Source organism: Protobothrops mucrosquamatus, unplaced genomic scaffold (assembly GCF_001527695.2).
Source record: "Protobothrops mucrosquamatus isolate PMUCROS unplaced genomic scaffold, P.Mucros_1.0 scaffold6, whole genome shotgun sequence".
NCBI classification, from domain to species: Eukaryota; Metazoa; Chordata; class Lepidosauria; order Squamata; family Viperidae; genus Protobothrops; species Protobothrops mucrosquamatus.
Genome location: NW_015386393.1, coordinates 6,160,052 through 6,181,189, shown reverse-complemented (window position 1 = coordinate 6,181,189; position 21,138 = coordinate 6,160,052). Strand labels below are relative to the sequence as shown.

The window sequence follows — 21,138 nt, the reverse complement described above, 5'->3', positions numbered from 1 at the left end:
CTTCCCGGCCTGTCTCTTCCAATTTGCTGCTAGCTGCCTTGTTCCCATTGTGCAGGTGGAGTAACTGAGCCTGAGAGAGCCTCCCAGCCAGTTCAAAACCTGTCCTGCTTATGAATTCTACCCTGCAGGGATGACAGTCAGCACTCTGCTCAAAGCACAGGGTTCAGCCTATGAGGCATTCTCCTCTTTCCTGTCAGTCCATGTTCATCTTTTGCTGGCTGATGGCTGCTCCTAATTATGGGATGTTGGCATCCTGGTTGGCAGCATGTGCAGGCTGGCACTGTTGGGCACTGATGTAGGGCAGTTGAGCCGGTCTCTACTTTTTAATAGAAGCTTCTGTGGCTTAAGTTGGATTTCCCCTCCTTGAAAGCTGGGTAATTGCTTGTCTTCATCACACAAGCTGAACTAGAAGGTGCATAATTGTACTTGGAATGCCTTTTCCCTTTGTATCACTGAGTGTTGTATCTTAAGATTTATGATTATTGTATTTTATGATCATGATTTATCACTTATTGCTTGTATGTACACTGAGAGCTTATGCACCTGAGACAAATTCCTTGTGAGTCCAATCACATTTGGCCAATAAAGAATTCAATTCTATAGTTTGGGACAGTTGTTTGCAAGCTGGCACACAGGTTAAAATAGCTCCCACCTGGGCTTTTGTGTGTGTGTGTGTGATTTCAATGTCAGGTTGCTAGGCCTGATGGGGCGCTTCTGAACAATAGACGACTGTCAAGAATTGAGTATGGGGGCAGCTTTGAAATTTGCACAAACCTTCCTAGAGTCCAGATAATGGTCCTTTGATTGTAGGCATGTAGTAACAGACCATCCTGGTTTACTGTATATACTATGCAATATATACAGTATACTGGTTTACTGTTATAACTGTAGTTGGAGGATATAGAGAGATTTAATTCTATTTGATAATTGTCATGTGACAATAGAATAAGTCACCCTTCATCCCAGGTTCTCCAAGTTCTCCAAATGATTTTTGCAGGGTAACTACTAGTGCTGGTTTTGTGGATACTCAGACAACCTGCTTCCTTTTAGACCAGAATTTCTCAACCTTGACAACTTTAAGATGCATGGACTTCAACTCCTAGAATTCTGGCCAGGGAATTCTGAGAGTTGAAATCCACACATGTTAAAAATTGCTAAGATGGACAAATCCTGTCTTATATTAAGGTTTCATTGAATAGGCCATTTTAGATTTTGTTGGTACTTATTAAGTAATTAAGCAATTATGCTCTGGCATTAAGTTTCAAGATCCTAGTTTAGCTTAAACTCCTGCTAGTTAGGGTTCAAACTCCCTTCTTAGGGAGGGCTTATGAATTTTGACAAGAAATGCTCTCTTTTGTAGTTTATTCCATGAAACTGCCTTTTACTCTCACAACCTTGTGAGGTAGTCTACAGAGAGATTTGAGAGACAGGAAACAGTTAAAGTGAACTAAGTCTGTTAGGCCCTAGCTAAGTGTGTAGTAAAATTCAACTGCTGTGGCTTTTTCAGCCAGTAGAAACCATGATGACCTAGCCAGGGCTTACGTAAGGTTGACGTCCTGGGAATATTACAGTTGAATGAAAATTTGTCATCCTTGCTCCCAGTCAAAATTCAAAGCACTAGCTAGAAGTAACTGAGAAAGTAACACACTCCAGACCTGAATTCAAATACATTTCCCCCTCTTTTGGTCCATGGCCTTTCAGCAAATAAATAAATAGATGATGTAGGACACTAATACTCCTGTTAAAGGAAACAATGTTGTCTTAATTTGTCATTTCACCATTAAGGAGATCCAGGTTCAAACCCTTTGAGGTTTCAATCAATTTTAGCCTATCTAGCAAGATAATAAAAAGGGGCAGGAGTTGCAGAGTTAACTATGATGTCTAGGAAAAAGGGTACAATGAATATTTATTTTCATATCCCCAGTTACTCCACAAAAAGAGCAAATAGCTTCATGCCACAGAGGCAGAAAATTAATTCAGAATTGGAATCTTGATTCTGGAAGAACCAAATCTTCTGGTTTTTTCTTCCTTGCAAATTAGGGGTATTCATGAACACACAGTCTGTTTGCATTTTTCTTCCTCTTTCTCCAAAGTCTTTGCTGAATCAGTGGCTTGTTCTCCTGATGTCTTTTTTTGCAAATTAAATCTGCATTATATAATACCCATTCTCTTCACTCTGGACTCTGAATTTGATCACGGAATTTGGTTTGGGTTGGCTGCACTGAACATTTTGGGCAGTAACTTGAATTTCTTGCTGGTGTTTTTCCATCAGGTTTATAATTGCTCCAGTTGCCTTGTGGGTATTACCAACCTGTTTTTACTGCCTAACCTTAATTTAGCACTGTTGTGTTGTTGGGGTTTTTTTTTTTTTAAAGAGCCAATCAAGGTAGATACTTTGGTGCATTGGTTGTGGTGTATGTGTGCGTCTGTGTGTTTTCAGGGGTGGGGGAATTTTGCTGCAAAATTCCTGTCGGGTGCAGTCGTTTTCTGTTTTTGTTTAAATAGCACAGCTTCCTGGCGTGGAACCAAACAGCAGTGTGGTTGTAAAGTTCTGGGTTTATGAGTGCGTTGTGGTGGAGAGCAGCTGGAAGGAAAAGACTGGGAGGGGTGGGGGGCTGGGAGGTCCCAAATGAATGGACGCGCTTACGTTTGTGTGTGTCCTGGTGCTGCTGTTTGCCTCCCTGTGGGTGTCCACACTTTTTTTTTAAAAAAAGCTACTTTGTGTTGATGTAACTTCTGTTGTACCTTGTGGTTTGGATGCCAGCGAGGCCCTGGAAGGGGTGGGTGGGTGGGTGGAGCCAGTATGTTATGTAAGCTCCCTTTGCGTTCTGCAATGTTGGGCCTAGTTTTTCCTGCAGGAGAAAGCGGATGCTAGGAAAGGAGAAAAAACAACCACCCAGAAATATTTTCTGGACATGTGGGACCACCAGAGGGTAGCAGGACTTGAAATAGGAGAAACCTTACTAGGTCTTTTGTAAAATAAAAAAAAAAGAAGAAGAAGAAGAAGAAGAAAGTCCCAAGTGGTGTCTGAGGCTATGCCAGGAAGCTAAGCAGAGCCTCACAATTGTAATTTGATGGCTGAAGCTATCAACATTTAAAGCAGGGGCAGTCAACCTTTATGGTGGCTGGGGAATTCTGGGACTTGAAGTCCACAAGTCTTAAAGTTGCTAAGGTTGGCTGCCCCAGCTTTAGAGCAGTTGTACGGACTGGATTAAAAAGGGGTAAGAAGCGATCAAGCCAGGACTGCAATTGTGACATGTAATTTTGCACGGGGATTGCCCAAGAACACAGTGTGCTGCATATCACACCCCCTGGCCCCAGCCTAGACGCCTTGTTTACTTCTGAATCTTGCTTCTCCCTAATGCCAAGCTTGTCTCCTGCTTCTCCCATAAGACATGGCAAGAGCTTTTTCTAATTTTATATTTTAATACACCCAGGCCTTCTAAACAGTTCCCTTCCTGGTACTGTCTTGGTTTCTATTTTATCTTCTGTAATAATTATTTTAATCCCAAAGCAAAGCATTATGGGATTTGTGGACTGTTCTGGTCAGCTTTTTCTCCTGGCTTAGTGGTGCTCATGCAAATCTCTCGTGTGTCTGTTTGTGTGTTTGTGTGCGCGCGCGTTGGCCTGTGAAAGCACATATGAAATTTCTAGATAGTGAAGCAATAGTTCCCAAGTGTGTCTGACTAGCTGATACTGCTAAGTCTGGGTTGGTGTCCTCATCAACGAACTTGAGTTTTTATTTATTTTTTCTGCGCAGTTCTCCCTCACCTCAGCAGATTTTGTAAGAATGTTTGTATGTAGGTTGTGAGTCAATAACGTTTATTTATTGACAGGAAATCTTACTGAACTGGCAGTGCCATACTTGTTCTTACGCACTTCCACAACTTTTTATATAGATTTTTCAGTCAGACTGGGATAAGGTTAGTGTGTCCTTTTTCCAGCTTTGTGTGGACATTGGGCAACAATATATGAAAGGCTTTTAAAATGTGGTGGCTAGTTCTCCTGTCAGCTCTTATTAACTCTTAGCTGTATTAGAGGCAGTAATGAAGAGATGATTGTGTGATTTACAGAATTGTTTGGGGCACTCAAGGAGTCCCTTTTATTGACAAAATTAATGAGATGTTTGCTCCTGTTTGTATATGACTGGAGTGCAATTCTTTTTAAAACAGGTAGTCCTTGACTGACAACTGTTTGTTTAGTAACCATTCAAAGTTACAACAGCACTGAAAAAAATGATTTATGACCATTTTTCACACTTATGATCATTTTCACACGACCATTGAAGCATCCCCATAGTCACGGGATCAAAATTCAGATGCTTAGCAACTGGTTCATATTTATGGCGGTTGCAGTGTCCCAAGGTCATGTGATCCTCTTTTGTGATCTTCAGAGAAAGTAAAGTCAATGGGGAAGCCAGGTTCGCTTAACAACCATGTTACTAACTTAACAACTGCAGTGATTCACTTGATAACTGTAGCAAGAGTGGTCGTAAATTGGGGCAAAATTCACTTAACAAATGTCTCACTTAACATAAATTTTGGGCTCAATTGTGGTTGAAAGTTGAGGACTATCTGTATATTATTTTTTTTGCTTTTAAAATAATAACAAGCAAAAACCAAAACACCAAAATACCAAAATATATACATTGTCAAAAAATATACAAGTGCTGAAAAAATAAAGCAAAAACAAGATACAGAGAACAATGTGTTGCTGGAACAGTAGTTACAATTCTATATACAATTATTGAATATAAACATTCAAGTGTGTATGTTTTTATTGTATTTATATGACTATCATACTTATAAATGAATCCCATATTTCCTTAAATGATTTTATTCATACATTTATCTTTCTAATGTTGCAATATCAGCTTCTTACTTATAATAAGGGCCTGGAGAATCAGTTTAAGTTGTCCAATTGTCAAGTTCCATATACTAGGCATGTAATTCAATAAAATACTATCCTCTAAAAGTTTTAGGGTTTCTTGCATGGTCACATTAACAACAACAACAACAACAACAACAATAATAGAGTTACAAGGGACCTTGGAGGTCTTCTAGACCAACCCCCTGTTGTCTGTCCAGTCTCTTAAATAAAACTCCCAGTGTTGGAGCATTCACAACTTCTGGAGGCAGGTTGTTCCACTGATTAATTGTTCTGTCAGGAAATTTAAATTTATTTTCCCTACAATGTTCAAAGCATTCTTACTGGTTAAAATTATCCCAAGGTTAATTACCTTAAAATATTTAAATCTATTTTTATGTCTTAAAAAGTAAGTAAAAAAAGACACAAAAGAAAAAAGAAAAGATGAGAGAGAGAAAAAGAATAAAATAGGTTGCTTCTCTCTTTTATTAGTTTCCATCCATTGCTTCTTGTCCTGCCCTCCAGGTGCTTTGGAGAATAGCTTGACTCCCTCTTCTTTGTGGCAGCCCCTGAGATACTGGAACACATCATGTCAATCCTAGTCCTTCTTTTCATTAAACTAGACATAACCGATTCCAGCAATATAGTCTATTACTTTCTCACAAAAGTAGTAATAATAATTAATGCTCTTTTTCCTTTTGAAAATGCTGATAAGGGTTATTTGAAATAAAAATCCTTCCATGTGAAAATGTAGCTAGGCAAAACTGATTTTTCCTTGTTGCCCTCAGAAATGATACTAGTGTGCTGAAGCAGTTAAGGTAATGTTTTTCAAACTTAAACTTGAAGCTATGTGGACTTCAACTCCCAGAAGTCTGGCTGGGGAATTCTGGCAGCTGAAGTCCACACATCATCTTGGCCAATGTTGCCAAACACTGCAATAGAGACGACCTTGAGGTCTTGTGTGGCAGGATACAAATCTACCAATTGAATAAATTAATTCAACTGTATTAATTGAAGTATTCCTGAAGTCCCTCAAGACTTGGCATGTCATCAAGTTTGGGAGCTTCAGCGGACCGGTAAGATCTTTTGGTGGCTCCATTGCAGGCAGTCTTTAACTTACAACAGTTTGTTTAGTGACAGTTTGAAGTTACGTCACTGAAAAAAAGTGATTTATGACCATTTTTCACACTTTACCACCGTTGCAGCATCCCCATGGTCACATGATCTCAAAATTCGGAAGCTTGGCAACTGACTCATATTTATAACGGTTGCAGCGTCCCAAGATCATGTGATCCCTTTTGCAACCTTGTGAAAAGCAAAGTTAATGGGGAAGCCAGATTCATTTAACAACCATTTTAGTGACTTAATAACTGCAACGATTCACTTAACAACTGGGGCAAAACTCATTTAACAAATGTCTCACTTAGCAACAGAAATGTTGGCTCAGTCGTCGTAAGTCGAGGAGTACCTGTACAGGGTTAACATTTACTACTCTCTTTTATGCCTTAGGGCAGAGGTCTTCAAACTTGGCACGCTGGCTGAGGAATTCTGGGAGTTGAAGTTCACAACTTCATAAAAGGGCCAAGTTTGAAGACCCCTGTCTTGGGGGGTGGGGGTGCATTCTAATAATGACTTCTTACATGTTAATTGTTTTTATGCCACCCAGAGTCACTTTTTCTGATGAGCAGCCATATAAATTTGATACATTCATAAATAAATATAAACATGTAAAGAAAACAAGTTGGAGAGAGACTCTACCAGCTGCTTCTGTGGAATGTGTAGGTGGGGTGCCCTTCCCTCTTCTGGGGTTTTCCACTTAAATTCTCAGTCGGAATTCCAAGGGTTGCAATCCCAGCACATCTGAAAAGTGCCAAGTTGGGAAAAGCTGGGTTTTGGGTGTAGCAAACGCCAGTTGCCTTCCCCAAGTGAATTACCTGATGTTTGATAGTGGCCTTGGAAACGCCTGGGAGATTTCCTTGAAGCTTATCTATTCTAAATAAACCTTCTCCTCATTTTGGGATGGTTCTGGGAAGCTGGCAGGAAGGTGTTCCAGCTTGTTAGACATGCCTGTGGCTGGTTCTGCCCTATAGCTTCGTCGTCTTCCTAGTGACCACCTTTCGGGAATGGCCCTTTCTCATTATATTTCTTTCTTTCTCTGACATGTTTGAACCTAGTTTGTATGTCAAGGTTCCCATCTAAGAAACACCAATCCAATCTCCCAACATGTTACTAGTCCACAAGAATGTCCTTTTATAATATTGTATCTTAATTGAAGTTTTTAAACTGCCCAGTAGCTCAAACTCTGTTGATCATGTATGACTAAGTATGCTAAAAATACAATCTGAATAAAAGCATGTGCCGTAAAATAAAAAAAATGTGAAATAAAAGCACTGTACAGATAGTCCTCGACTTAACAACCATTTGTTTGGTCACCATTACTAATGGTTGCAATGGCACTGAAAAAAAAGTGACTTATGTCCATTTTTCAGAGTTACAACTGTAGCAGCCTCTCCACAGTCATGTGATCAAAATCAAGGCCCTTGGCCACTGGCCTCTATTTATGACATTTGTTCCCAGGGTCATCTGAGTACCATTGGTAACCTTCCCAGCTGGCTTCTGACAAGCAAAATCAGTGGGGGAAAGTCAGAGCCACGATCTCATGACTCATTTAACAATTGCAGTGATTTGCTTAACAACTGTGGTAGTAAAATGGGATACAACTCAGTTAACAACTCCCTTGCTTAGCAGTGGAAATTTTGGGCCCCCTTGTGATCGTAAGTCAAGGACTACCTGTATAAACTAGTCCAGCAGCACATCAGTCGTAGAAAAATTGATTAAAATACTACTGAAAGCCAATTAAAAAGCCTGGGAAAATAGGAAAAGTCTTCACTTGTCACCAAACTGATGCTCACTGGTTTATCGATTGAGCCTCCCTGGGGTAAATGGGGTCCCACCATGGAACAGGCTCTCCCCCCTTTGCAGAGTCCCACTAGAGAGGCCTCCACTAGGTGACATTAAGATCATAAACCGAAAAATATGCAAAATGGTTTACAGGAAAAATGAAAGTATTCTCTTTCTCCTGCAGTGAAATGATTTAAATATGCATGATACCCACTTGGCCTATGCATGCTTGTTAGAAGAAATATATATATATATATGTATGTATGTTAAAAGCTGTACAACGACACTGGAACACCAGGAAGAGTTAAAACCAAAAAAGTTTTAATAAATATTTATTAAATATATATATATTTAGTGGGGTAGGGTTTCTTAAATACACAAGGATCTGCTGCAGGTCTTTATTATGTGTTCATAACATGCACTGTTAAGAGTCAAGTTCAGTAAGCCAGAATTGTCAAGAGAGCATCCTTGACAGCGTTGAAAAACCATAACTGGGACTGACAGCAGTTACGTTTGCCTTTTCCCAGCAACTGGATTTGGTTGTGATCCAACTGGTTTTAGAAAGAAAATCCTGTAGGGAGATTCTGTCTGCTCTTCTAACGCTATTTCAACTGATTTTTTTTTAAAAAAACTTTTATATCACCTTTTTCTTTTCTTTTCTTTCCATTTCACCAGGGCCAGAATCCTTTCGACCTGGAATTCTCTCAGTCCACTCACCTGGAATCTGTCTTCAATTTTGAATGTCCCTCTCGGCCCGGTGAGCTCCGTTTGCCTTTGAAAAACCAGTGGGAGGGACAGGGTGAAGCAGAGATGGGCAGTTAATTTTTCCAGGGGACCATGTGAGAAACTGGGGACTGTTGTGCAGGGCTGAACCAGTTGGGCTGTGAAGGTGTGTAGGCATGCAGATGCAAACATAAGTAAATTGGGGGGGGGAATAGCAGTCGTCTTGAAAATAAAAGCAACTCGTGTAGAGTTGGATAGGGACAGCCAAAGGGCCAAATGTGGCCTTGGCAGCTGTATAATGCCAGGCCTGGGATGAAGGCTAGTTAGGAATGAATGTATGCATTTATCAAATTCGTAAGGCCACCCAAAGGACTGGGGTCTCCTTCCTGTTTTTTGCATTCCAAAGTGAGTCTGTTTTAATCCTTTGAGGAGAAATTGGATCATTGTGTATTTTCACAGCTAGCATGTTGCTTCTGAGCCCTGGGAAATGGGTTGAAATCCGGCTACAGGAACAGTTTGTTTAGTGACCTTTCGAAATTGCAACGGCACTGAAAAAAAGTGACTTCTGACTGTTTCTCACACTTCCAACTGTTGCAATATCCCCATGGCCGGCTGATCAAAGTTCAGAGGCTTGGCAACTGGCTCCTATTTAGGACAGTTGCAGTGTCCCGTGATCCCCTTTTGTGACCTTCTGGGAAGCAAAATCAATGGGGAAGCCAGATTCACTTAACAACTGTGTTATTAACTGAACACCTGCAGTGATTCCCTTAACAACTGCGGCAAGAAAGGGTATAAAATGGGGGGGGGAGAGTTCATTTAACAACTGCCTCTCAGCAACAAAAAGGCTGGGCTCAATTGTGGTCGTTAAGTCGAGGACTACCTGTATTGGGAATTGGCGTGTGGGGTCATACGGCCATCTAATCTGATTCAGATGGACTTCCCTTTGGCTCAGTGGTGAATGCTGATGAAACCTGACATCTATAAGCTTTGGACATGTGGTTGAATTAAGATCTTTACAAAGGATGCTAAGGCTGCACTTGAGGGGGGGGGCTCTTCCCCTTTTCTGCAATTGGTGAGAAATGCTAGCCTGAGAAAGAAGCTCCTCCCCATGTCCTAGTTTATGGGCAAAATGTAAGCTTGTCTTCAAGATCTGGCTTGCCTATAATTGTGGTGTGTTAATTGCTTCTAAGTTTGAATGTTATTATAATGCTTCTATCTTTTCATCTTCCTTTAAAAACGCAATATTTGTTGACAGACATGCCTTCGAGTCAGCCCATCGACATCCCCAATGCCAAGAAAAGAAACAAGAAGAAAAAACGCTGCAGAGCCACGGACAGTTTTTCAGGGAGGTTTGAAGGTGAGGTGAACATAGCCAACTCACTAGTCCACATTGTTCAGTCTCCAGGCGTGGGAAAAAGTCAGGTGGCTCTGAACCTCTTCTTGTAAAAATATTTTATTTTAAGCTTCAGTGTCGGCTCACAGATCTATGAGGGTATTGTCTCGATTCCTGTAGTAGAAGAGGAAGTTCGCAAGTGTATTTATATACTAATTTCCAAAACGGTTCACAAACTAAAACAAACGGGCGGTTTTCTGAAGAATCCAAAAAGAAACTAAAAGAAGGAACTGACAACTGGCAAAATGATGAAATCTATTCATGGGCCAGAAAAGAAACTAGGTTAATTTAAAATTCAACCCAAAGAACTGAAAAGAACAATAACAAGGACTTGTTAACCTGTTTTCAGTAAGCTAACTGGGAAAATCCTTATGGATCTTCTCTCCTTTTCACTGGATTTTTCATATACCAAGGCCAGCGAGCTTGTTTGCAGACAAGATAGTGTTTCTGATTTCCATATCTGGTTATATAAATACCCATTAAGCTGCTCCCTTTTGGAGAAAACAAGATAATGCAAAGTACAAAACAGAAGAAGAAATAGTAAAGAAATTAAAAGCGGGGAATTTAAAAAAAGGAAACATAAGTAAAAATTAGCGTACCCCAAGATCACCCTACTAGATCCATCCAGCCACAATTTCCTCCATTTTTCTCTTTCTTTCAGCCCATTCAGTCTTTCGTTTTGTATTTGTTTCTGCAATTGAGTTCTCATTTGTTATCTCTGTGATGTCAGTTGTGCTTTCCAGTGATCACTCCCTTTTGTATTCAATTAATTTGGAACTTACTCATCCTTGACCCTTTCTCGGCTGTGTTTCAGTACACACCCATGACAACCCATTCTCACTACATTCGGCTTATTTTCGTGCTTCTCCTGACGTACCCTACTTCCATGTGACAGAGTGAACTGAGCCACGCTGTATTTGGCCCTTTTCACTTGGCTTGACCAATATATATATATATATATGTTTACATATGTTCCTTGCCACAAGCTACAAACTGCCCACAACGTTTCTAATAGCGTTTGAATGCATAAATTTCAACCACATTCCCATATTTAGTAAACGTTGGACCAGGGAGCCCAGATTCATCGGCTTGAGTTAGCTGGTGGTGATTGTGAGTAGTGAGTATATAATTTCATTTGCCCTATCAGACCCAACTTATCGATATGTTGATACATCGATCTTCAGATTCTTTGTTGCTTGTTGCATCATGGAAGGGTAACATTTTCAGCAATATTCTCAGACAACAACATAATATCCCCATTTAGTCAACATCTAAGACTACCACAAGTACTTGTACATTAAACAAATAAAGGGACATGACACACCTTTGTCTTAGTCTTTCTTTGAAGTTGAGTCATTTGCTAAGTGTCCTGCTGATCGTCATAGTTTATTTCCATCTTATACTACCTTCAGCAGCTAACCTTCATATTTGCACAAAACACTCCATAGTTCAACCCTATTCACTTCATCATATGTGGTTTCTGAATCACCAAACGTGCAATACGGTTAGTCCTTGTTTAGCAACCATAGTCGGGACCACCATCTTGGATGTTAAGCCAAGCAGTCACTAAGTGAAATCACAACTGTGCTTAATTATTTCAGCTTTCCTTTGCTTATAGACCTGCAGAGGTCGTAAATGCAAAGATTGGCCGTAAAGTTATTTTTTTTCATTATGGTTGTAACTGTGAAAGGTTGCTAAACAAAGACTACTTGTAAACTCTTTATTTTTATATTTGTATATTTTTTAGCTTTGGTATATTTTGGTTAGCTTGCTGTAGATACAACTGTCGTTTAGTTTTACCCCAAGCATGTATACACTAGTCTATGCCGGGGTCTCTAAAATAGACACACAACAAGGTGGTGTACTGTTGCCCTCAACTCATCAACTAGAAAGTGATCTGAAAAGAGTTAGCCTGAGGTTTCTTTGTTAGGTTTGGTTATCTTCAGTTTACACTGTTCTTTAATTTTGCACCAAAACACACTCAAACAACATGCTATACAAGCCACGGACAGAGATGTCTGTAGCTTTCCTGTTCACAGGAAGAAGGAGTAAATGTCATTGGCTTGTGCCATCCTTGTTTATACAGTCAGATCCCACCTGGAGAATTGTTTCCAGTGATAAACCTGAAGCAGGTTCATAAATGAGCAAGCTGGATGAGCGAGACACATGTCCTAAGACAAGATAAGGAAGGAATCGAAAATATTAGGCCTTAAAAAGAGAAGATTGAGGAATATGGTAGCATACTTTGAAAGGAGATACAGATGTTCTTTGCCATGCAGAAGGTGGAAGACAGAATTATGGGTTAACTTATTAGGATGAGGTGATTTTGGTTAAGTGTAAGAAAGCTTCCCATCATAGTTGTTAAAGTAACCTCAGAGTAGAACCATGTACTTCCCTGGGGGTTGGATTTGTTGACTGTGATCTGATTAGATCGATGTTATTTAGCAATTAAGTAGAGTGAAGCTACATTCGTTGAAACAAAACTAGAAACTGGAGAACTTAGATGTGGGTGAATTCTGGAATGGTTACCTTTGCATTTTTGATCTTTTGTGGGTTTCCCCCCAGATCAGTGGGGGTGCTGTCTGAACACTCTGTTGAAGTCTGATTTTGGGATATGCTTTCTCTCCCTGCCCTTTCTGCCACCACGTTCAGATGTTTACCAGCTCCAAGAAGAGATCCTCGGAGAAGGGGCACATGCAAAAGTCCAGGCCTGTGTTAACCTCATTACTAATAAGGAGTACGCAGTGAAGGTATGAATCCTTGGTCATAGTGGCTTCTCTGAGGAAAGGGAATTCTGGGAAATAATAAGGCCTGTTGTTTCCCAAACACTGAAGCCAAAAGAGTTGAGCTGAAATGTATACATGGGTGGGAATATCTGAATTTTGGTCTTCTGCAATAATAGAATCCTGGTGCATTATAGTCAGCAGCCATGTTTTTGAGAAATGCTTTGTAGTTCTTGGGCATTGGAGAAAGTGACTTGAGAACTGGGTAACACCGAGATTCCTGTTTGGTCTCAGTGGTTCCGCTCTTTACAGCCTATCCCCTCTAATCTACCCCAAACTATTTGAGGAAAATGCTGAAGTGCTACAAAACCTGTGGCAGGCTTTGCAAAAAAGTTCATTTTGATTGAAGAGTGGAGCCAGGATTCGTAACTAGCTTCCAAGCACTAGGCAATTTGCTTTGATCTTGGTATACTTGGGTTCTTAACCTTAATCTAGCTTTGTAAATAAAACTCCAGTTCCAGTTTGCCTAAGTCTGTGTCACGTCTACCGCTTGTTTGGAGGCTTTGGCTGATGCAAGCAAAAATGTACACAAAGTCTTTAATCATATAGTTGGACTTGGGAGGCAGTTGGTTTTGATCTGTCTGTGTCATGTTAATCTTTCCTACCTTACAGGATGGTTGAGAACATTTCAGAGACATCAGGGGGGTGAAGAAGGTTTTAATAAAGATAGTAATTCTCTGAAATGGTAGATGAACTGTTCTGCTACCTAGAGCAGGGGTAGGCAAACTTGGCTCTTTTATGACTCGTGGACTTCAACTCCCAGAATTCCTGAGCCAGCCATGCTGAGGGGAAAGGGAGAGGTTTCCAAGCTGAGTCATGCTGGCTCAGGAATTCTGGGAGTTGAAGTCCACGAGTCATAAAAGAGCCAAGGTTGCCTACCCCTGACCTAGAGGCTTCCTTCTTCAAACCCTGATTGTGTTATTTAAAATATAGTTCTCAACGTAAAACCACAATTGAGCCCAAACTTTCTGTTGCTAAGTGAGGCATTTGTTAAGGGAATTGCCCCATTTTACGATCTTTTTTTGCCACAGTTGTTAAGTGAATCACTGCAGTTGCTAAGTTAGTGACATGGTTGTTAAGTGGATCCAGCTTTGCCATTGACTTTGCTTGCCAGAAGGTTGCAAAAGGTGATCAGATGTATGGACACCCTAAACGTCATAAATATGAATCGGTTGCCGAGCATCCAAATTTTGATAACATCACCATGGGGATGCTACAACGGTCATAAATGTGAAAAATAGTCATAAGTCCCTTTTTTCAGTGACGTAACTTTGAACAGTCACTAAATGAACTGTTGTAAGTTGAGGACAACCTGAACTTGATGCCAGTTGCAATGACCAGAAATGATGTGATTGAAGCAGCTGTTGGGGTAATAATAATAATAATAATAATAATAATAATTAATAATAATAATAATAATAATAATAATAATAATAATAATAATAATAATAATAAAAAGTTGGAAGGGACCTTGGAGGTCATCTAGTCCAACCCCCTGCTCAGGCAGGAAACTCTATACCATTTCGGACAAATGGCTGTCCAGTCTCTAAATCCTGTAATGCACTCTTTCTCTCTTTTTAATATGCATGTGCTAGAAGCAGTGATATAATATATTAAATGTTTAGATCAGGGGTCTTCAAACTTGGCCCTTTTATGACTTGTGGACTTCAACTCCCAGAATTCCTCAGCCAGGCATGCTGGCTGAGGAATTCTGGGAGTTGAAGTCCACAAGTCATAAAAGGGCCAAGTTTGAAGACCCCTGGCTTAGCTAAACGTTGAAAAAGGATCTCTGCAAGTAGAAAGTTAGTTTGGTTCATTCTCTGGAACGCTAGCTACTTACTTCCAAAAAGATAATAGCCTTTTTTTTAAAAAAAAATGTGTAGAGTTAGTAGAGTTTCTTTTTAATAATTACCACCATCTTTTGGAAAGGGTCTATGACAATTCACCACAACTTACTCGCCGCGGGACAAGAGTTACACCAATATCAAAGAGATGGTGGAGTAGAAGCAGTAAAGAAAAAAAATGCAAAAAGAAGGACAAAATGAAATGTGAATGACAAAAATTAAAATAGTTTTTTTTTTTATTTATGTTAAATAATTAAAATTGAATTTTTAAATTATCCCACAGCAAGATGTCTCGCTGTAAGTTGGCTGTGGTTAGTTGTCACACTGTGAGTTGGCTGTGGTGAGCTGGAAATGTGGCTAATTGGCATTGCCAAGGCATCAGGATATTTCTTGATCTGGAAAATAAGGATTGATTATTCCTTCCAGAGTATATTTATTATTTATATTTATTGAAGCTGTTCAAGCATTAGGCAGATGCAAATACAGTTTGTATGCAAGAGAGGTCTACTCTACATATCAGCTGATTAGCTGATTCCTCTAATAATAACAACACACCAGCCACATAACTGCATGATTAATAAGAATGAAACAGCTCTTCTGTTCCTAGCTTCTTTTGAAAGGCATGCTGCTGCCTAAAATAAACAGGACGTCTGTCTTCTCAGTCTTGAGAAGAATGATTAAGATTCTCTAGTTAGTCCCTTCCTTTCCTCTGCCTCTGCCTCTCCATTTTTATTTTTATTTTTTAAAACCTGCTTGGGAAAACTGCCCCGTGACTCTCCTGCCTAAGATATTAACATAAAACCAAGCCTGCTTTTGAATTCTTAAATGAATAGCTGTATTTAGTCAATTACAAGTGGGAGCAAGCAGGATGTCACGGTTGGTGCCAGACTAACAAAGAGATGATGGCAGAAACTTTTGTGATCTAAAACTGGCAATGTATTTAAATTCATAATAATTTATGTCCTATTCTATTCTATTCTATTCTATTCTATTCTATTCTATTCTATTCTATTCTATTCTATTCTATTCTATTCCTATTCCTTTCGCCTCAGAATGAGATGGGTGACAAATAAATTTAATAAAATAAATACTCTACATTTGTTGAACCTCACCCCCCCCCCCCCGTCTCCAAGCTAGCATCTTCCAGGAGAGCTTAAACTACAATTCCTGGCCTGTATGGCAAGGGATGGTTCCAAGAAATGAATGTGTGAACATTGGGGGTGGGGGGGGGAGAAGCTTTTTAAGTATTAATTTATCAAACCCATATGACAAAGACAGATTCCCAGTGGAAGCAGTTCCCAGAAAGGCAGTGAGCTACCCTGTGGTGGCCGGGTCTAGCCATCTGTTTGGGGTACTATTGTTCTTTTTCTGAGCAGAGAATTGAATGCTACAGGACTTCTTCCACACATAGGACCCCACGATTTATGTCCTTGGTTCAAGATGCTTACAGCTCAATTCAGCCTAGATTTCCTCCGTTAATTTATGGCGGACTTAATCTCTTTAAATCAGTTGTTTGGTAAATAGACAACTTGATAAAAAAAAAAAAATTAACAAAGCAGGCAAACCCCCTCCCCCCGTAATTCCCCTGCAGCAGCTCTCTGCCAAAAGGCCTAAAATTTAGTTTTCTGTTTAAAATTTCACTGAAAGGCGTCTGTCTCAGCTGCCTCTCCCAGCTTGACCTTTTCTTCTTTTCAAACCCAATTGTTCCTCCCCCAGCCTTTTCTCCCCCCTCCCTTAATCCCTCCTGCCAGCTTGTATTAGGGCAGGGACAGTGACGCAGATGATCTAAAAACGGGACAGGGAGAACCTGGCACCAGCCCGTTTGTGTGTGCTTGTGTGTTTGTGTTGCGCAGATGCCATGGCTTGGGGGGGGGAGGGGAAGGAGGAGAGGACAGTTGTAAATCTGATGGAGGAAAGAGAAGCCAAAAGGGTGGTGATGTTGAAAACCTCCCAGGGCAGAGGGAGGAGAACACAGCTGCTGCTGCTGCACACTGCGTTCCTGCCTCTCTGGGGAGGGTGGCTTTAAAAAAAAAAAAGAAAGAAAAAAAGTTGGCAGACAGCGAGAAACAACAGCTCTTTCATTCATTGCAGGCTGCAAGTGGCAACTTGGGGAGCAGAGAAGTGTGGGGCCCCATAGACAAATCCTTTTTCCACCCTTTTGCTCTTTCGAGTTTCTTACCCAGCCGTTTGCACATTGCTGCAGTTGCAAAGGGGGTAGGCTGGAGAAAAAAAAATCCTTGGGACATTTCAAGGAAGGAAGGAAGGAAAGGAAGGAAGGAAGGAAGGAAGGAAGGAGAAAGGAAAGAAAAGGGAAGAAAAAAGAAAAGGAAGAAAGAAAAAGGAGGAAGAAAGAAGGGAAGGAAGGAAGAAAGGAAGAGAAGAAAAGGAAGGAGGGAGAAAAAGGAAAGAAAGAAAAGAAAGAAAGAAAAAAGGGAAAAGGAAAGGAGGGAATGAAGGGAAGAAAAGAAAGGAAAGAAGGAAGAAAGGAAGGAAGGAAGGGAAGAAAAGGGAGAAAAAGAAAAGAGAAAGAAAGAAAGAAGAGAGAGAGAAAGAAAGAAAGAAGGGAAAAGGAAAGGGGAAGAAGGGAAGAAAAGAAAGAGGAAAGAAGGAAGAAAGAAAGGAAGGAAGGGAAGAAAAGGAAGGGAGAAAAAGAAAAGAGAAAAAAAGAAAGAAGAAAGAAAGAGAAAGAAAGAAAGAAAGAAGGGAAAAGGAAAGGAATGAAGGGAAGAAAAGAAAGAGGAAAGAAGGAAGGAAGGGAGAGAAGGAAAGAAAGAAAGAAAGAGAAAGAAAGAGAAAGAAAGAAAGAAATCAGCCACTCGGAGAACAGCTGGAGAATCCCTTCCCTTCCTGTTCCTCTGAATAAGTTAGTGAGGTTACTGTTGTTATTATTGTGCAAGGCTGGGGGGGAGCGCAGAGACTTGCCAGATGCATGTCTGCTTCCCCAGACTCTTTTGAGTACAGTTTCACAGGTGGAATCTTGCCATTCTGAGTCAAAAGGCCCAATTTGTTCTACAGATTGCAAGAAGCTAAAGGGATTAGGAAGGGAGGTGGGGCAGTGGTGGTGGGGGATTGAGGAGGCAAGGGATGGGAAGAAAGGGGGCATGAGAATTGCTAGCAGAGAAACCATCTGAGGCTGGGGAGGAATTTAACTCGCCCTTCTGTTGTTAGTGTTTGAGATGCTAGGAAACTGTTTTTGTGAAAAAGAAATATTCAGTTCTATACCTTAAGTAGATGGGTTTGAGGTTTTTTTAAATTACCAGTTGAAAAAAAATGACCTTTTCTTCATTGAGTATAAAAATGAATAAAGAAAGAGCCTACTTTTCTTTGCATAGGAAAAACTAATGTTTTATAGAATTGGTTTCCCTAGTTTTCTAAAGTTTGGGGTGTTTATGAGTTTGGAGCTTGGGTTGGCTTCAAAACGTATCTTGTAAATGCCTCCATAAACGTTATCTCCAGCGCCTGTTGTACTTTGCTCACGCTTCATACAGGATCATAGAGCATAATAGCTGATACCACCCCCTCCCCGTGGAATATTACTTCAGATCAGCCCTCCCCGTCCCAGGGAAGATTGAACAGCAGTTGGAGGGGGGGCAAGTTTGAGCAGCGTTATACGCTTGATGTCAAAATCATTGCTCATTTTATTTGTTGAAAGAAGCAAACTTTTGAACGCAACCTACCTGCTCAGAATATTTGCTTCAGTTTGACCTTGTTGTAACTGTACCCTTTCCCTTGTTTTTTTTTCTTTTAAAGATAATTGAGAAGCGTCTTGGACACATCCGAAATCGGGTATTTCGAGAAGTGGAAATGCTGTATCAGTGCCAAGGACACAGGTACTGGGCAGAGGCGAGCCAGTTTTAAGCTTGATTTTTGTATCCTTGCATTCGGTTGTATCCTAATGCTGACTGCAGTAATCGGGTAGTCCTCGACTTACAATCACAATGGAGCCCAAAATTTCTGTGGCTGAGACATTTGTTAAGTGAATTTTGCTCCAGTGAATCGCTGCAGTTGATCAGTTAGTAACCCGGTTGTTAAGTGAATCTGGCTTCCCCATTGACTTTACCATCATAAAATGAGTCAGTTGCCAAACATCTGAATTTTGATCATGTGACCATGAGGCCGTATGTGTAAAAAAAACAGCCATAAGTCCCTTTTTTTCAGTGCCGTTGCAACTTCGAACGGTCATTAAACGGACTGTTGTAAGTCGAGGACTACCTGTAATCAGGTACAAGTAATCCTTGACTTAACGACCACAATGGAGTCCAAAATTTCTCTTGCTAAGCAACACAGTTGTTAAAGTGAGCTGGGTCCCATTTTATGACCTTTTTAAAATCACAGCTGTTAAGCAAATCACTGCGGTTGTTAAGTGAATCCTGCAGTTGTTAAGTGAATCCGGCTTCTCCCATTGTTACTGCTTGTCGGAAGCTGGTTGGGAAGGTTACAAATGGTGCTCATGTTGACCTGAGGAGAATGCAGCTGTCATAAATATCTGCCAGTTATCAGGCACCCAAATTTTGATCACGTGACTACGGGGATGCTGCAAAAACGGTCATAAGTCACTTTTTTCAGTGCCATTGTAACTTTGAATAGTCACTAAACGAATGGTTGTAAGTCGAGGATTATCTGTACTTCCATATCAAGGGGCACTCTAGCCCTGAATATTAACTCTAGGGAAAGGAAAGTATGGACTTCATTCTCTGCATTGTGACTGTTGAGAGGTGTTTTGCCTGCCATGGGAGAAAATAGGAGGTTGATCATCAGGATTGATTTTTGAATGAAAATGTAATGGATTTAATTTCTTTCTCTTAGCCCAGGGGTAGGCAACCTTGGCTCTTTTATGACTCGTGGACTTCAACTCCCAGAATTCCTGAGCCAACATGGCTCAGCATGGAAACCTCTCCCTTTCTCCTCAGCATGGCTGGCTCAGGAATTCTGGGAGTTGAAGTCCACAAGTCATAAAAGAGCCAAGGTTGCCTACCCGTGTCTTAGCCTGTCTCTTCTTATCCCTAATTATGTCCCGCCCTTCCTTATCTTTTCTTTAGAAACATCCTGGAGCTGATTGAGTTTTTTGAAGAAGAGGACCGGTTCTACCTCGTGTTTGAGAAGATGAGAGGAGGTGAGTGAGTCACTGGCCAAAATGAGTCGGATTTTAGGTAGGAGAGGGAGAGCGTCTTATTTTTAAAAACCCATTTTTTCCCAGTTTAAGTAAGGAGGGAAAAACTATAAATTATACATGTTGTACTTGTCCATATATAATTTACATCAGGGGTGTCCAGCCTTGGCAATTTTAAGACCTGTGAACTACGATTCCCAGAATTCCCCAGCCAGTTGAAATCCACAAGTCTTAAAATTGCCAAAGTTGGACACATTTTATCTAAATCTTTAAGCCTCAGATATTGGTCCATGGCTTAATTGGGCCTTTCAATGTATCTTTTTCAGGCTCCATCTTAACCCATATCCATCGTCGACGCCATTTCAATGAGCTAGAGGCCAGCATGGTGGTGCACGACATAGCCAGTGCCCTTAATTTCTTGCACAATAAAGGTGGGTAAAAATGCTGGGGGCAAAAGTATTTTTTGTTTTTCCAAAGCATTGTGCAACTTAAGTCTCTTTGCAGTCCTGTAAGCCAGGAGTTTCCAGCCTTGGTAACTTTAGCACCTGTGGACTTCAAGTCCCAGAATTCCTCAGGCAGTTTTTAAATTTTATTTTATTTTAATGAGCATATCAGCCGAGCTTAATGTTGATATCTCAGATCATCTGTTTTTAAGATCTGTGGGGTTTTTTTTAAGTTTACCCCAATAACAAAAACTACATTAGGTGTTGTCACTAATAAGGTGGAATATAAATATTTTTAAATAACACCTGCTTGGGGGCTCTCACCTAAACCAGGGGTCCTCAACCCATGGGCCACTATTGCATGGAGCCTCCTCAGAACTGGGCTGGCATGCATGTGCAGCTCCACTTGCGTAAGCGCACCCCCAAAGGCTTCTCTTTTGTGTGAGTGGAGCTGCGCGTGTGCGCCGTCTCTCTGTTCTCACGGCCTGGTTCCCCTGTCTTCCCCCAGCCGGGCCGCCAAGCCACCTGCTCCCGATGTTCCAAAAACGGAGTGGTGAGAGCAGAGGCTGAGTGGGACGAGCGGGCCCTGCTCAGCTTCGCTGACTCACTCAGGCTGCCTGCACAGGACACCCGATCTGCTTTTGGAGCGTCGGGCAGCCTGGGTGAGTATGAAGGAGCATGAGACTGCGCCCCCAAAGGCTTCTCTTCTCCATGCCCAAAGCTTTTGCAAACGGATGAAAGGCTTTGGGGAACAATCTTGTGCTTCAGGCCTTCAATCCCTTTGCAAAAGCTTTTGGTGCCTGAGGGAGTGCGAAACTGTGCCCCAAAGTCTTCTCTTGTGTGAGTGGAAGTGCGCACGCGCACGCCGGCCCACTGCTCGTGCAGCCTGGTTCCCCTCTTCCCCCCCCCCCGCGCCGCCAAGCCACAAATGTTGGGGACCATTGACCTAAACTAATAAATGAACCCTTTATGGCTTTTGTCTCTGAATGGCAAATGCTAGAGCCAGGCCACTGGAGAGAACTGTTGGGAGTATTCAGTTCCATGTGAAGAAGAGACAGATGGAAGATTTTTTTTA

General features: G+C 41.0%; 1 protein-coding gene across 1 annotated transcript in view; it reads left to right on the top strand.

Moving 5' to 3' along the window:
* The window catches only part of MKNK2 (MAPK interacting serine/threonine kinase 2), a 39,160-nt gene that overhangs the window by 2,819 nt on the left and 15,203 nt on the right, over positions 1 to 21,138 (top strand). The window contains exons 2-7 of the mRNA XM_015810024.1: positions 8,443 to 8,524; positions 9,746 to 9,847; positions 12,536 to 12,633; positions 18,261 to 18,340; positions 19,550 to 19,623; positions 19,947 to 20,051. Coding sequence (XP_015665510.1) covers positions 8,443 to 8,524; positions 9,746 to 9,847; positions 12,536 to 12,633; positions 18,261 to 18,340; positions 19,550 to 19,623; positions 19,947 to 20,051 — 541 coding nt within the window. The remainder of the gene's footprint in view (positions 1 to 8,442; positions 8,525 to 9,745; positions 9,848 to 12,535; positions 12,634 to 18,260; positions 18,341 to 19,549; positions 19,624 to 19,946; positions 20,052 to 21,138) is intronic.